At 37.0% G+C, this 17,067-nt stretch overlaps 1 protein-coding gene across 1 annotated transcript in view; it reads left to right on the top strand.

Moving 5' to 3' along the window:
* LOC143736773 (putative C-type lectin domain family 20 member A) overlaps positions 1-12,996 on the top strand; it is a 25,688-nt gene extending 12,692 nt beyond the window's left edge. Inside the window, exons 3-6 of the mRNA XM_077227470.1 lie at positions 6,102-6,461; positions 9,393-9,731; positions 10,620-10,711; positions 10,787-12,996. Coding sequence (XP_077083585.1) covers positions 6,102-6,461; positions 9,393-9,731; positions 10,620-10,711; positions 10,787-10,939 — 944 coding nt within the window. The 3' untranslated portion in view covers positions 10,940-12,996. The remainder of the gene's footprint in view (positions 1-6,101; positions 6,462-9,392; positions 9,732-10,619; positions 10,712-10,786) is intronic.
* Positions 12,997-17,067: the final 4,071 nt, after the last annotated feature.

The raw sequence follows: 17,067 nt of genomic DNA, 5'->3' as shown, positions 1-17,067 counted from the left end.
AGGTACAGACCGAGGCTTCGACAGAGCTCAAGTAGAAGCCTCCCGTTTTTATTCACTTGAGCATCAGAGTTAGTCCTTGAAAAATTGACACTGTTTTGTTGAAAGCTTTGTCCAAATATATAATTATTCCCGTTATCTGTGGTGTAGTCGGGTAGGGATCCTGCCCTGGCGTTGAGATCCCCACACATCAGCACACTTCCCTGGGCCTGGAAGTGGCTGATTTGACTGTGGAGGGTCTCAAAGATTTTCTCATTATAGTAAGGAGATTCAGAGGGAGGAATATAAAGAGCACATAAGAATATATCTTTTGTAGTTTGACTGAGCTGTTTATTGATTTTGAGCCAGATATGAGATTCTTCTTTTTTGATTAGTTTGATGTACTTATCAATTTCAAGTTTGTGCCAGATTATGATGCCCCCTGAATCTCTCCCACGTGTAATTTTTTCATGTTTTTGGGACGATATGAGTATTTCCCGGTAGCCTGGGGGACAGAGAGTGACCTCATCAGTTCTGCGCCACGTTTCCTGTAATATTATTAATATTATGTCTATATCTAATACACTTTTCTTAAAATCCAAGGTTTTGATTTTACATCCAAAACTTGATGAGTTAATGCCCTGATGAAGCGTCTCGTTGGTTGAGGGTTGTTAGATTCTCTCTGACTCTTTGAGGGACTGCCAGGGGTTCGGCCAAGGGCAACATCTTTAAGATTTTTAGCAAACACATTCACACTGTCTCTACGCAGGTGGACAAGGTCATGGAGATTGTGAATGTCCAGTGCATAGTGATGTGCCAGATGAACTTTTGGCATTCCAGCACATTCGAGTGATATGTTTGTGTTGACTCTCTGTATAGTGCGGGGGTGGAAATCGGTTCTGGGTAGGATGGTGGAGATGATTATTTTTGATGTTGGGAAAGTCTGTGTTGCTTTAATTGCCACTTGTGTAACTGATTGTGCCACTCGTTCCTGTTGTGTCCTCAGGTCATTTGTTCCCACATGTATGATGATGTGACTGGGATCACCAAGTGTTTCTTTGCTGAGTTGTTGAAGGGCACTCTCTGTGTTTGAGCACCAAAGTTTTAAAGATTTGTGGTTGGGAAAGAGCTGTTTTTCACTGATGAACCTGCCATTAGAGTCTATTAAGATGACTATTTCTGCATGGACGTGACTAGGTGTGCTTTCTCGGTCTTGTGTGTGGGCATTTATCCGTGCTGTTTGCGTGATAATCTCAGGAGACGTCAGGAGTGGTTGTGCTGGGGTCTGGGTGGCTTTGCATTTCTCTTTCTCTAACGATCAGCTCCTCTCTGACACTTTTCACCTCACTGTTTAGGGTATCTCTGTCCTGCTGCAGCTTTTTTATTTCTCCTCTTAGCTCCTCAACACTAGTTTTAAACTCTCTCTCTCTCTCTCTCTCTCTCTCTCTCACTTTCTCTCTCCCTCTCTCTCTCTCTCTCTCTCTGTCTCTCTCTCCCTTTCTCTCTCTCTCCCTTTCTCTTTCCCGCTCTCCCTCCCTCTCTCCCTCTCTCTCCCTCTATCCCCCTCTCTCCCTCTCTCTCCCTTCTCTCTCTCCCTCCCTCCCTCTCTCCCCCTCCCTCCCCCTCCCTCCCTCCATCCCCCTCTCCCCCTCCCTCCATCCCCCTCTCCCTCCCTCTCTCCCTCTCTCCCTCTATCCCTCTCCCTCCGTCCCCCTCTCCCTCCCTCTCTCCCTCTCTCTCCCTCCCATCATTATATTCAAATTGCAAACACAAGAGGAAAGTGTCCGCATGAAAGACCCAGGACTGGCAGATGAATGTGCTCTCCGAAACACTAGGAAATCAAATTAGATTGAATGGAGGATTTTAACTGTGACAAGATGACTGACAGGGCAGTTTATAGTGACGCATCTAAAATACACGCATATGACACACATTCCTCTTAAAGGTTTGCTTTCACTTTAGACATAAGCAACTGTGTTTATGTAAACCTCGTGTGTATTTGACAGTAGGCTATTAGCTCAATAAGACTCGAAAGATAACTTAGTCCAGTATTCAGGCGCTGTTTGACAGGATTTCAGTGCCTGTGCGTTTCGGGTGTACGCGCTCAGAAAAGTGTATGTTAGAACAGCGCATCAGCATACGAATGAAATGTTTAACCGGCAAGGCTTTAACCACATGCAAATAGTGAACTTTTGTGAATTGCAGTATCCCGTGAGTGTAACTCTACCTCTGCGTTAACGTGATGTGAATATAGTCGTATTGTAGCCTACAGTCAGTATGTTGAGGCGGAGGCGCGAGAACTGCAACTGATAGAATACTACGATCTTTTTTCAAAAGAGGATCGTGGAAACATTTTTATCGTCGCAGTTAGTTGACATGTAATTGCAAATTAATGAGAGTTAGTTTAGGCTACTTGTAGTTGCACATTAATGAAAGTTAGTTGACATGTACTTGCAATTTAATGAGAGTAAGTTGTCGTTTTTGCAAATTAATGACTGGCATTGTGTTGCTGATATTTAGTAGAACTTCTATATATATATATATATATATATATGTATGTGTGTGTGTGTCGTATTATCATGTTTACTGCACTGTAAAAAATATTTTAGCAATTTAGTTATTTCAACTTATTTTTTTGAGTAGAGATAACTAGATTGTCCAGACAACAATACATTTTAAGTTTTCTTGTCCTCAACTAGACTGAAAGTTGAATGAACAAGTAAAATTTTTATTTTAACTCAAAAATGTATGTTTAAACAACTGCACTAGATTTTCTGTTGAGTTAACAAGTATACTTGTTATTTTAACTTATAGATGTAAGTTGAAACAACTGAATACATTTTCTGCAGGTTTTACTTCAATTATACTCTAATGCTTTGATAGTAAACTAAACTTAATTCATCTATCTATCTTGCTGTCTGGTAGACAATATGGTCTTAAAACCTAAACTTTAACCTTTTAAAACCGCTTCAAACATACATTTTCAACTTCAACAATGTGTTTACAATTATGACCACAGATTTATTAAATTACACAAAAAAAAATTCCTTACACGTGTCTTCAGAAGAAATAGACTGATACAGAGTAAGTGTGATATTTTACATTGTGAAAGTGATTGTTGCGAGTTTTTAGTTTGTAATAAGCGTTTTATAGTCTTGTGTTAACAAATAATATAATAATGAATCATACATTAAATTCATAAGTGCAAATGAACATTAGTAAAAGCATTTTTTTTTCAGAATTATTCACAGCAAAAACTCCAGTGTTAAATGAACTCTCCTGGGAGTTTATATAGTGATTAATTGAGTGATGATTGACGATTATTGAAGACACGTGATGTTAACAAGCAGAATCACCAAAGGATAAAATCTAATTTTTTAAGCCACCATTATGGTGATTAATGTTTGCTTTAGTTGGTCTTGTGACCCTTAAACTGTTAACATTATATTTTATTTTGGCTGTTGTATTTGAGTTATAAAAGCCAGATAATCAAAGAGAAAAGGTGATCTGACGGTGTTGGTTATATTTTGACATAATCATCACTTGACTTGCATCACAAAGGTCATTTATAGCCTGATCTCTGACTTTAAATGTATAATGGTGATTACAACATCACAGTGATTATAGACTACAAGATCTAGAAATGTCTAAATAATCAAAGGATTTCTTAAAAGTTGTTCTGATAAAAAAAAAAAAGTTTAGGCACAGACATAAACAGGGTTTTTCCTGGCTCAAAATGAGGCGGAGGTGGTAAAATTGTAACACTAGGTGGGTCCGGGGGGCATGCCCCCCCCCGGGAGATTTTTTTTTACATTTTAAAGATAAATTCATTAATCTGGTGCACTTTGAGTGACTCGAATCTGATGTTAAAAATAAATAATAATCCACCCGCCAACCACCCATATTCTTTGATTTAGATATCTGCATCTGATCATCACATTACAATTAAGCATGATAATATGGTAACATATCACACAATTAACATTTATTTAAATTAAAAGTTCTTCTTTTGGCAAAATTACATTTTCTTTATATCCTAAACACAGGCTTTACTCCCTTTAAACTTATTGTCAATGTTTCATTTTTGAAAACACTCTTATCAGAACAATTTTTTGTACCTTTATAAAGGGCATTTTCCCCCTAATTTTATTTAATGTATGCTCTAAATTTCATTTAAAATTCTTACATTTTATCAATACATTCAATTAAAATAATAAGACACTAGGCTGTTACCAATCAAATTAAATAATTTACATTGAAAAATTATAACTGTATTAAATGAGATTATTTTGAATATTTTTTGAATATACAAGGAATGTTGAAAAGAATGATACTTTGAAACTAAACCGCCAGTAGGAGGCGGCAGGCGGCCGTCTTAATGAGCGAGTCATTGAGTCATTAATGTAAACGATTCGTTCAAACGGCTGATTGATTCAGAATGAGGCGGTTTAATAATGGGCTATTCAATCTTTGACTCAAGCGATTAGTTCAAAACGCTGAATGATTCAGTAATGAATCATGGATGAGTGTTGCTGTGAGACGCGATATGGTTCTGTTGTTTGGAACTATTTTCGCTGCTAAAACAAAACAAAAACAGTCTAAAAATGTAAGTAACTTAATTTTAACTATTTGTTTATTGAACTGTTATGAAATTAATATCTCGGTTTCAATCGTGATGGCATTCAGGAAAACAGCACTCTGGTCGTTTGTAGCCTATATATTGTTTCTTAACTATAATTAATGTTATAAATAACTGCGCGAGACTCAACAGCGCAACTTTGTTTCCGTCCGTACATTAGGTACCATGATGGGAGTTCCGTGTCTTTATTACACTCATTTAGCTGTCATCCACCCCCGATTGAATGGAATGTTTTTATTACTCGGCCCACTCGACCCGCGGATTATGATCCGTGCAGCACTATCGGCAAACTACACGGTTAGAGAATGGACACAAGCGGGAATCGCGACAGAACTGTCACGGTGGAAAAAGTGTATATGAGCACGTGACTGTCTGTCCGAGTTTTGTCGAGAGGCGGAGGCGGCACGAAATTTGACGGAGGCGGCCGCCTCATAATTGTCTATGCAGGAAAAACCCTGGACATAAAGAATCAATGTATGAATCTCAACAATGGTGACAAACAGGAAAAGGATTTTACTTCAGATCATAATTTATTCATACCGCAATGCATGAAGGGAGCCATGAATGAGTCTTGATTGGTGGCACCCAGAATGCACTGCAACATGCTTTATAATTGTCACCATTGTTGAGATTCACTGGCTGATTATTGATGTCAGTGTGCCTAAAAAAAATCATTTTTCAAAGTGTTTTGATCAGAAAAACTTTCAAGAAATATTTTGGACTATATTAAAAAGCGTGAATATCGTTTGCTATAGAATCACTAAAAAACTCTCAAGTAATGAGTATGTTAAAACATAACCAACACCAACGGAATCACCTTTTCTCTTTGATCATCTTGCAATTATAACTCAGATACAACTGCCAAAAAAATCTAATGTTAACAGTTTAAAGGTCACGAGCCCAACTAAAGCAAACACTGATCACCATAATGGTGGCTTGAAATTCGATTTTCAAAACACCACTTTAGTAGGCTGAACTTATTGGATGTAGTTTAGAAAACTTAACTTTAGTTGGCCGAACTTAGATTCAAAGTTTACTTAACTAAATTAAATCAGTTCATTGTACTCTATAATTTTTCAGGTAAACCTTTCCAAATTTGTCAGGTACACTTTTCAAAATAAGTTAGTTAAACTCAAAAAAAAAACATGCAAAAAGATAACACAAAATAATGAGTTAAGTCAACAAACATTTTTTTACAGTGTGGCGAGTCAAAACACAGACTTACTCGTGCGTCTTTTCCATCAACCTCGTCTTTATTCAACAACCTCCACCACGCCCACTCCTGGGCAGAAACAGTACTGTGGGCCTAAACCATGTAACACATTATTATGTAGTTCCACCACATAGATTATCCTACAATATAGTAGGCTATCTGTGCTGATTTAAGATCAGATTCCCTCCTTCTAGAATTGATTGTCAATGAAATTACAGATCAGAAACTAAATGAAACCTGCTGCTGTTTTATTTAATACTGTGTTGTCGACAGGCTTCGTCTCGAACACCTCGTGCTACTTCATTCTGATCCAGCAACCAAAGAACTGGACCGAAGCCCAGTCATTCTGCAGGGAGAATCACCTGGACCTGGCCACGGTTCAGAGCGATCAGGACAGATCTAAGATACAGGAGATCTCCAGCTCAGTGAGTTTTGATAGAGGCTGGATGGGAATGTACGACGGCGTATGCGCTTGGCGCTGGTCCTACCAAGATCAGGCGTTAGTGTTTCAGAACTGGGGGATCTCGGAGGACAACACCACCAGGACTCAGAGGAAATGTGGCGTGATTTTATATAACGGAACCTGGAAAACGGCCTCTTGTGATGAACAAAAATACTTTTTTTGCTACCAGCGTAAGTTTTTATTTTATTTTATTTTTTATGGGGTTGTAATGAATTGTCATTTTCTAAAGCCTTGTCTCATTTCGCAGCTGATTTGCATTTGCAAGCATCTTAAGCTTTTATTGCATTTGGCAGATACTTTTATAGTGAGTTGGACTGCATTGTAGGTACAAAAGTATGGAATTATTACGATTTTTTAATGTTTTTGATGTCTCAAATGCTCATCAAGACTGCATTTATTTGATGAAAAATACAGTAAAAACAGTGAAATATTACAATTTAAAATTAGTTTTCTATGTAAATATATTTTAAAATTACATTATTCCTGTGACCAAAGCTGAATTTTCAGCATCACATGATCTTTTAGAAAGCATTCCATTATTTTATTATCAATTATTATTGGTGCTCCGTAATTCTTATTATCAATGTTGAAAAATAAATGTTTCTTGCGCAGCAAATCTGAATCATCAAAAGTAAAGGAACAGACAAATAAATACAATAATAAAACAGTAATAATTTTGTATTTTAAGTTTTGGATGATATATATCATTGACCGATCAGTGGAGTTCATTTACAGTTTCTCCAATGGCATGTCTATTAGTCTACATCTATATTATTAACTAATCACAAACAAATTACAAGTAGAAATGCTAGTAAATTGAATCTAGCAAAATTACTCTTTACAAATTTGATAGAATTTGTTCGGCTGAAATATTGAGAGGCGACTTTATGCTGAAGAACATTATGACTGGTTTAATTTAACACCTCTAATATACTGTTAATTTAATAACCAAAACTTTATCTTCGGTAATTGGCTAAGTGGAAATAATGTCTGTGCATCGCTTGGTTTCTGACACATTTAATAGGCTAAACATTCTCGTGCCATTTAATATGCCAAAAATAGTTTTTTGCGTGCATACACAGCAAAATCCCAAGTGTACATATGTACACTCCTGGTGTACATATAGGTCCAACTACAGGGTGTTAAAAATGAACACTGAAGCAGTGTTGAAGTTAATGAGATAATTAAGTGATTAATTAAGTGATGATTGGCCATTAGTGGTGACACCTGATGTTAATAAGCAGAATCATTGAAGGAAAGAGAAACAACAAGAACAGAAAAAGAGAAACACAAGAAATATTGACTTCGAGCCATTAGACATTATTGTACTTATTATTACCAGTGTATTTCTGTCATACATCTACACACAATCTTATTTATATTGAACAGAAGTTTAGATGGTAAGTTTTTATGGAATGTTTCGTTTCATGTCACCATTATGGCGATCAGTGTTTGCTTTAGTTGGGCTCTGGACTCTTTGCTTTTTAACATTAGTTTTTCTTTGGCTGCTCCAACTCTGTGTTTATAAAACACATGTGTTACTGCAAGAGAAACCATTACATGGGCTGTGTTTCCCGAAAGCATCGTAAGCTTAATTTGATCGTACAGACCTTTTGTTGCAATCATTCTACGATCAAGTTAGGCTTAAAATGCTTATAGGAAACACAGCCCAGGTCATGATGGTTATGTTTAAATTATGAAATTACAATCCTGTAGTGTCCTGACTCACTCAACCAGCATTATAAACTCATTATACAAATGTTATATCCATTACAGTAGCTAATTCCAGCAGTGCTTTAATAATCTGAAGGTTTTAAAATCCCACACAGATATCAAGAATCTACATATGAATCTCAACAATGGTGACAATCACACACAAGATTCATATTGCAGTGCATGATGGGAGCCACCAATCAAAATGCATCCATGGCTCCCATCATGCATTCCAGTATGAATAAATTATACAGCTGAATTGTCCTGTAATTTTCATTGTTTTTCCTGTTTGCATGTTTTTTGTTTTTTTTTTGCTATTGTTTTGTTATGACTTTAATAGCTTGATTTGTGATGTTCAGAGTTGATCTGTGTGTAACTAGTTTGTTTATTGTCACCATTGTTGTGATTTATATGCTGATTATTGATGTTTGTGTGTCTAAACACAAGAGCTCCAGTGCACAAAGATTTTTCAAAATTTATCATATTTCTGTTGGATCTCAAACTGTAGAATCTCAGGGTTACAATCCCCAATACTAAAACGCAACATCAATCATATAGTCAAAGATTTAGACTCTGAATGACATCAGTGAATCAGGTCACTACGTGATGATAATTTCATCATCACAACATATTGTCAGCAGGTTTTCTCATGCAATAACAAATGTGCTTTATAAAAACAATGTTGAAGCAGCCAGAGAAAACTAACAATAAAAAATGAAAAGGTTCAAGAGCCCAACTAAAACAAACACTGATCACCATAATGGTGGCTTGAAATGAAAAAATCCATAAAACATTGCCGTCTAAACTTCTGTTGATTCTTAATAACTTTTGTAGATGTATGACAGAAACAAAGTCACACTGGTAATAATAAGTGCAATAATGTGTAAAGGCTCGAAGTCAGTAGTTCTTGTGTTTCTCTTTTTTCCCGTTCTTGTTTTTTCTCTTTCCTTCAATGATTCTGCTTATCAACATCAGGTGTCACCACTAATGGCCAATCATCACTTAATTAATCACTTAATTATGTCATTAACTTAAACAATGCTTCAGTGTTCATTTTAAACACCCTATAGTTGGACCTATATGTACACCAGGAGTGTAACACTGGGGATTTTGCTGTGTATGAAACGCAGTTTTCGCGTGCATATGATACGCACCGTATGGCATGTTATACCCACTAACTGACCACAGCTAATCCTACCCAAGTTTTTTTTTTAGTGCGTAGCAATGCGCGCAAAAAAAAATTTTTGCCGTAGGCTATAAATGGCACGAGACATAACATTTGTTGTATAGATACGCACTTTCATGAGAGTGTGTTGCAGCAGTTGTGTTATTAGTGTGAGCGTTTCTCACGCACTAAACATGATGTTTCTCTGTTCTGACAAAAACAGTTACAGGAAACAAATTTGTTTTCTTTAAAACTAAATCGACGTGGAGTGAAACTCAGCTTTACTGCAGGAGGAACTACGTCGACATGGCCATCATTGGAAGCCTTGCTGACAACGCTTACATAGTAAATTTATTCGTTACATACGGTGGAGATGAGGCCTGGATCGGCTTGAACAGGAACTTGTGGCTGTGGTCTGACCAGAGCTCAGTGAGCTGGCTGTCAGTGAAATGGTCTTCAGGAGAGCCTGATAATGGAGATGGGAATAGAAAGTGTGCGTTTGTCTATAAGACTGGATTGATCGGGGATGAAGAATGCTCAGAACGCTTACCTTTCTTCTGCAGTGAGTGTTATTTCTGCTTATTTCTATAAAATGTAGTTCTATAAACTCAGTTACGTTGCAAAATAAATACAGATATTAAAATATCCGTTAAAATATCCCCTGGATTTTAAAACAATGAAAAGTAATTTCTTTAAGTAAAAAAAAAATATTGCAGCAAGATATTACAACCTAAAATGCAGCATTATACTTTCTCAGATTTAACTTAATAACTTTACAGGAACATCAACACTTACTTTTTTTTAAGTTGGATGTTTTATTTATTTATGCAGTGAATACTGTATATTATTAACATGCATCAATAAATGCAAGATCATGTTCAGGTGATTGTCTGTCAAAAACACAAAGAATTACAATTAATCAGAAATATACTGTAAACTTGCACCATATTTTTTTTCAACAATTTTTAAGACAGCACAATATTTTTAAGTTGAAAAAATTGTTTTACAGGGAACACTGTATTAAATTGTACTATGAAATCAATGTAAGGTCATCATCAGGCCATTGTCTTTAAACAAAAACAATAAATTGCTGTAAAAACAAAAAAAAGCAAAGAATGACAAATAATCAAGAATATACTGTAAATTCACACTATATAGCTATTTTATAGCTTTTTAACACAGCACAACATTTTTTTTTTATTTGAAACAACCATTTGCAGTAAACAGTATATTCATTTTTTTTGTTACAATAAAATAAGTGCAAGATCCTTTTTAGGTAAGTACCTGCCATAACACAGCAAATTACTGTAAAATAAGAAAAAAAGCAATTTCAGTTAATAATCAAGAAAACTGTGAATTCGCACTACATTTTTTTTGGGTGTCCGTCTGACAACGAATGCTGTCCTCTTGATTCTTCATGAAGTGTGTGTGTGTGTGGTGTGTCTGTCAGATAAAAGGAGTCAGATGCAGCTGGTGCGCATGGCCGTGAGATCCCCCGGGTCTCTGGATGAAGCTGCAGTGACGACAGCCGTAGAAGAGAAGGTGAGATGATCGTCTCTCATGACTGAGCTCGTCTCCTCATTGGCACTGATGATGAATGATGAACTCTGTCTCCAGATCCAGCAGATCCTCTCAGAGCAGGAGGAGTTGGACGCTGGATCCAGTGTGACATGGAGAGTCCAGGCTGATGGGAAGATCTTCCAGCTGCAGGAGAATAACACACAAAACAAGACATCAGCAGTCTGTTCCAGAGATAATCCACATCCCTGAGGACGTTTACGAATAATCTGTCAGATTCTCTTACAGTGTCCTAGAACTTATTATAGTATATTAGTTGCATAATTATACATGAAACCCTTTATAAACCCTTTATAAGGAAATGTTACGTTATATTACACAGAACTTCATTTTATAATTGCAATCTTAAAAGGACACTATACCATTAAGTGTAAAATATGTATTCGTTAGCTTAAATTTTTATTTTTAGGAATGGGCATTTCAAATAATTTTATATGATTCATATTACATTATTAATATAATAATACATAATTGGTTATTTCAAACTTAAGATTTCAGATAAAAATATAAGTATGAAACTGTTTATACTCTTGTCTTCAAAAGCTGATTTCAACCAGTGCTTTTCTTTTGAAGTGAATAAATAGACGATCCACATTAAAGCACCTAAATCTTAAATAGAAGAAACAGAGGAATTTTAAAAGTTGAATACTGCCATTAACATACCTGTTTAATAAATAAGTCTATTAATGTATTGTTTTGTTTTTTCACATATTTAGAAAAATATGCTATGACAGTGGATTTGAGTAATTTCTGCCGGAAAGACACTGAACAAATACAGGAATAATGCTGAAATTTCATGTGATTACTATAGAACTACTTTTTGTAAGAGTAGAATTTAGAATTAGATTAATAATTAATTATTATTTTTTGCTTTCTCATTATTTAATGGAATGATTCAATCAGGTCGCAAAAACTCCTGTTGTAATGTAGCCATTTTCAATTTTAGTATAATATTATAGAATAATCCTGTATAGTTTAACATGTGAAATGTAGGTTTTATGTATATTCTAAAAAATCTGAAAAATATAATTTATACACAGCAAAATCCCCAGTGTTGAATTAACACTGCTCAGTGTTTATATAAGTCCACACTCTCAGAGTGTTATAGTAACACTGAACCAGTGTTGAAGTTAATGAGATAATTAAGTGCTTAATTGGGTGATGATTGAGCATTATTGAAGACACTTGACGTTTACAAGTAGAGTCACTGAAGGAAAAAAATGGTAATTGGTATGTTACCATTATGGTGATCAGTGTTTGCTTTAGTTGGGCTCTTGACCCTTAAGGAATTAAGTTTAGATTTTGTTTGACTGCTGTACCTGAGTTATATCAGTAAGATAGAGAAAAGGTCACCTGATTGTGTTGGTTGTGTTTTAACATGATCAATTGATCTGAATCACTTAACTCATATAAAGCCCAATTTCTGAGTAAGATTTACTTTATTAATTGTATCAGCCCTGTCTCTGTACAGCATAAAATTTTTAACTTTACAACACAATCCAAATAATTTATTCAAGTTGTTCACATATACATTTTTTTTGACACAGACATCAAGAATCAGCCTGTGAATCTCAACAATGGTGGCAATTATAAAGCATGTTGCCGTGCATTCTGGGTACCACCAATCAAAACTCATTCATGGCTCCCATCATGCATTGCTGCATGAATAAATAATGAGCTTATGTTCAGAGTAGGGCTGGGCGATATATCGCACGATATTGTTATGCGCATCTCGTCAGTAAAGCCGGTTCCTTGATTAGTAGTAAATCACCTTCACCTGCTTTCAGATGGAGCGGCATTTACTGCACAGCACAAACTCCAGTGTTAAATTAACACTCAAGAGTGTTAAAGTTAATGAGATAATTAAGTGATTAATTTAGTGATGTTTGAGGATTATTGAAGACACCTGATGTTAACAAGCAGACTCACTGAAGGAGAAAATCACAAATTGTAAGCAACCGTTATGGCGATCAGTGTTTGCTTTAGTTTGGCTCTTAACCTTTAAACATTCACTTTAAATTTGTTTGTCTGCTGTTATTTAATTATAACAGTCAAATGAACAAAGAAAATTGTGTCATCTGATAGTGTTGGTTGTGTTCTAGCATAATCATGCTGTGGTCTGAAAATAAATCTTATTGTGACAGTTTGGTTTAATTTTTTGGCAACAACTTTGTGTTTTCAGGGCATATATGAATACAGGTATATTTCTTATAATCCAAAATACTTAATAAACATTGTTCTGATCAAAACACTTTCAAATGAATTTATTTAGAAACAGAGAGATCAATAATCAGCCTGTGAATCTCAACAATGGTGACAATAATAAAGCATTTTGCAGTGGCTGCCACCAATCACAACTCATTAATGGCTCCCATCATGCATTGCGATATGAATAAATTATGATCTGAATTTTCTATGTAATTTCCTTTTCCTAATTGAATATTCTGCTCGTCACCATTGTTGAGATGCATAGACTGAATCTTGAAGTCTGGGTGTACCTAAAAGAAAGATTTTTTTTTAGAAAACAACTTTTAAGAAATCCTTTATTTTATAGAATTCTGGATATTTATGCAGAATCACAGTTATTCTGTAACAGACAACATAAATCAAAAACATAAAGTTCAAATGATGATTGTCATAATATAACCAATATATTATATATTGTCATAATTTTCTTTGTTCACCTGGCAGTTATAACTCAGATAAAACAGCCAAACAAAATCTAAAGTTAATAATATAAGGGTCAAGAGCCCAACTAAAGTAAACAATGATCGCCAAAACGGTGGCTTACAATTTGAGATTTTCTCCTTCAGTGATTCTTTCAGGTGTCTTCAATAATGCTCAATCATCACTCAATTAATCACTTAATTATCTCATTAACTTCAACACTCTTGAGTGTTGGCTCATATACATTTGCAGGAGTGTTAATTTAACATTGGAGTTTTTGCTGTGTACAAAGAGCCGTAGTTAACTGACAAGCTGAGCCATATCGCATTAATTATCACTGGCGATACGTCCGCGATATTGATGCGATATGGCTCAGCTTGTCAGTTAACTACGGCTCTCTGTAGTAAATGCCGCTGCATCTGAAAGCAGGTGATGGCTATTTACTACTAATCAAGGAACCGGCTTTACTGAGGAGATGCGCATAACAATATCGTGCAATGTATCGCCCAGCCCTAGTTCATAGGTAATATCTGTTTGTCACCATTGCTGAGATTCATACGCTAATTATTCATGTCTGTGTGTGCCTATCAGAAATACTTCTTAAGAAGGTTTTTTTTTTTTTTGTAATTGATTTGATCCTTTGAAATTTCATTGAAAAAGCTATAAATGGTTCATTCAACATCGGCAGTGCTGCTATAATCCATAAGGTAAACTTAACTCAGAAATTATGCTCTCAATGAGTTCAGTGATTAAGGTCAAACAATGATTATGTTAAAACAAAACCAACACCATCAGAACACTTTTTTTTGTTCATCTGGCTGTTATAACTGAATTACAGCAGCCAAACAAAATCTAAAGTTAATAATGTAAGGGTCAAGAGGCCAACTAAACTAAACACCAATCACCATAATGGTGAACATTTTACTTTAATTTTCTCCTTCAGTGATTCTGCTTGTTAACATCAAGTGTCTTCAATAATAATCAATCATCACTCAATTAAGCACTTAATTATCTCATTCACTTCAACACTGGTTCAGTGTCACTATAACACTCTGAGAGTGTGGACTCATATAAACACTGAGCAGTGTTAATTTAAAACTGGGGATTTTGCTGTGTACTTTATGTGTCATACAGTGTAAATTTGACAACATTCATGTTAAGAAATACTTTATTCACATTAAACTAAAATAAAAATAAGTAAATTGCATGATTTCCTTTGACTTTATAAACCAATAAATGATTTCCATTACACGAGAGTAGATGTTAAAACTTCATGCTGATTTGTACACGGCTTTCGCCAAGATAAGCATCAACTAAGACGTAGCTTTACAGTAACCTATGCTTCTCCATCCATTTACGCTTCTTTCCAAATGGTGATGTGAATCTCCTTCTGTCTGGTGTTAATACACACACAACGGCTGCAACCACAGTGCGGTCCCCTCATGACAACCGTCTGGATTGAGCAGAGTAGGGGATATCTCTAGGGTCTTCAAGTGGGCACCTTCCATCCTCAGTGTTTCGTCGACTAGCCCACGACACCTCAAGAGGGCTCGACAAAGACTCTGGCGTCCCAGAGTCACCCCCCTCCGTCCCCCACTCAACTCAGCCCAGCTTACTGACCTTTACATCCCTCCTGTTGGTGAGGCTTCTCCTTTGACCTAACCACAATCTTACAACCTCTCCACAACCCGACCATACGCGCCAACCCGTTTGACTAAGGCTGTCGAGCCCCACTGCCGTCGCTAAAGCAGGTCAGTGGCAACGGTTCCGTATGGCATACTACCGCAAAACACAATATCTGTCCAAACACCAATCCTCATTCAAGCAAAATACACAGGAACCTAATAACTGTAATTACTATGCAAACTATACAAATAAACCAACAGACTCATCAAATTTTCAAGAATTTTTCTAAACCGTAGCATGGCGGCCTGTACACAGCCAGCCAGACTCTTTCCGTCTCAACCACAGCCAGTTGCTGCTCCTCTCTGCTGCTTCAGATAAGTTATTTACTGTGCGACGCAACTCTTGGCCACTGTTGATCAAGATCAGCCAGCATTTTCCAGTCCCTAGCAGCTTCCAGTTGTCCTGAGCGATAATTGGTTTTAACACCTTTTCGTGGTGGTTGCTCGCCTGGGCGGAGGAATATTGTCTTCTGTGTGTAATGTTTTGCTAGAACAGGTGGCAACTTATTGGTCATGTTACGCTTGTCTTCCAATGCTAAAGCCAAACATCGGAGTACTTGGTCATGGCGCCAAGTAAACCGGCCTTGGCTAAGAGCCACCTTACATCCTGTCAAAATGTGCCTTAATGTGGCAGGTGATGAACACAAAGGACAAGAGGGATCTTATCCTACCCAGAGGTTTAGGTTCTGCGGTGATGGGAGAACATCATAAGTTGACCTGATAAGGAAACTGATCCTACTCTCTTCCATTGACCAAAGGTCTTGCCAGCCCATTTTGCGTTGTTCCACACTCTCCCATCTCATCCACTCTCCCTGCTTGGCCTGGGAAATGGCCTTTATACACCTCATCCTCTCCTCCTGCTTTCGCACCTCGTTGACTACGAGCTTCCTCCTTTGAGCTGGGGCTGCCTTGTGCCATTTAGGAGGAGCTAAACTGAGCCCAAAACCCCCTCTTCCATGCTGTACCTGCCCCACGATATCACCAATTTGAAGGGCAGCCTTTGCCTCTTCCACGGATTTCTTTGCTGACCACTTTCTACCAGTTTTTAACACAGGTGCTGCCTCCCTTACACATTTGTCGCGTGACTCTACTAAGGTCATTTCCAGTCTGACCTTGGCGCACTTAAACACCTCAGTTACAGCAGAGACTGGCAGCTGCAATATTCCTTTACTATAAAGTCCCACTCTGCTAAGGCAGCGTGGAACTCCCAACCATTTCCTGATATATGAACTTATTAACGCTTCCAGCTTATCCACTGTTGTCAAAGAAACCTCGTACACAGTCAGTGGCCACAGCAACCTCGGCAGTAGACCAAACTGAAAGCACCAGAGTTTTAGTTTCCCTGGTAAAGCGCAGCTGTCTATGCTCTTCAACCCTTCCACTGCTTGTCGTCTAACTTCTCCCACTCGAACTGTGTCCTTTAGATCCCCGTCGTACCATCTCCCAAGACCCTTCACTGGCTTCTCAGAAACTGTTGGTATTGCCTCACCATTAATGAAGAATGTTTTATCTACCACCTTGCCTTTAATTATCGAGATGCTCCTTGATTTAGAGGGCTTAAATTGCATTTGTGCCCATTAAATGTTATCGGTTAACTTGCCCAATAACCGATTAGTGCAGGCTACTGTTGTAGTCATAGTTGTCATGTCATCCATGTATGCTCTGATTGGTGGTAGTCGCATCCCAGAAGTCAAGCGCTCTCCTCCTACTACCCATTTTGATCCCCTAATGATTACTTCCATTGCCATGGTAAAAGCCAGTGGAGAAATGGTGCATCCTGCCACTATTCCAACCTCTAAGCATTGCCATGCAGTGCTGAATTCTGGAGTTGAGAAACTAAATTGCAAATCTCCAAAATAGGCTTTCACTAAATTTGTTATCGACATCGGTACCATGAAAAAATCAAATGCTGCCCAAAGAAGCTCATGTGGCACTGAACCATATGCATTAGCCAAATCCAAGAATGTC

This window comes from Siphateles boraxobius, unplaced genomic scaffold (assembly GCF_051911475.1).
Source record: "Siphateles boraxobius isolate OS27281-9 unplaced genomic scaffold, OSU_SipBor_1 130, whole genome shotgun sequence".
NCBI classification, from domain to species: Eukaryota; Metazoa; Chordata; class Actinopteri; order Cypriniformes; family Leuciscidae; genus Siphateles; species Siphateles boraxobius.
Note: the sequence above shows the minus strand (reverse complement) of the source record. Positions and strands in the feature narration are given on the sequence as shown.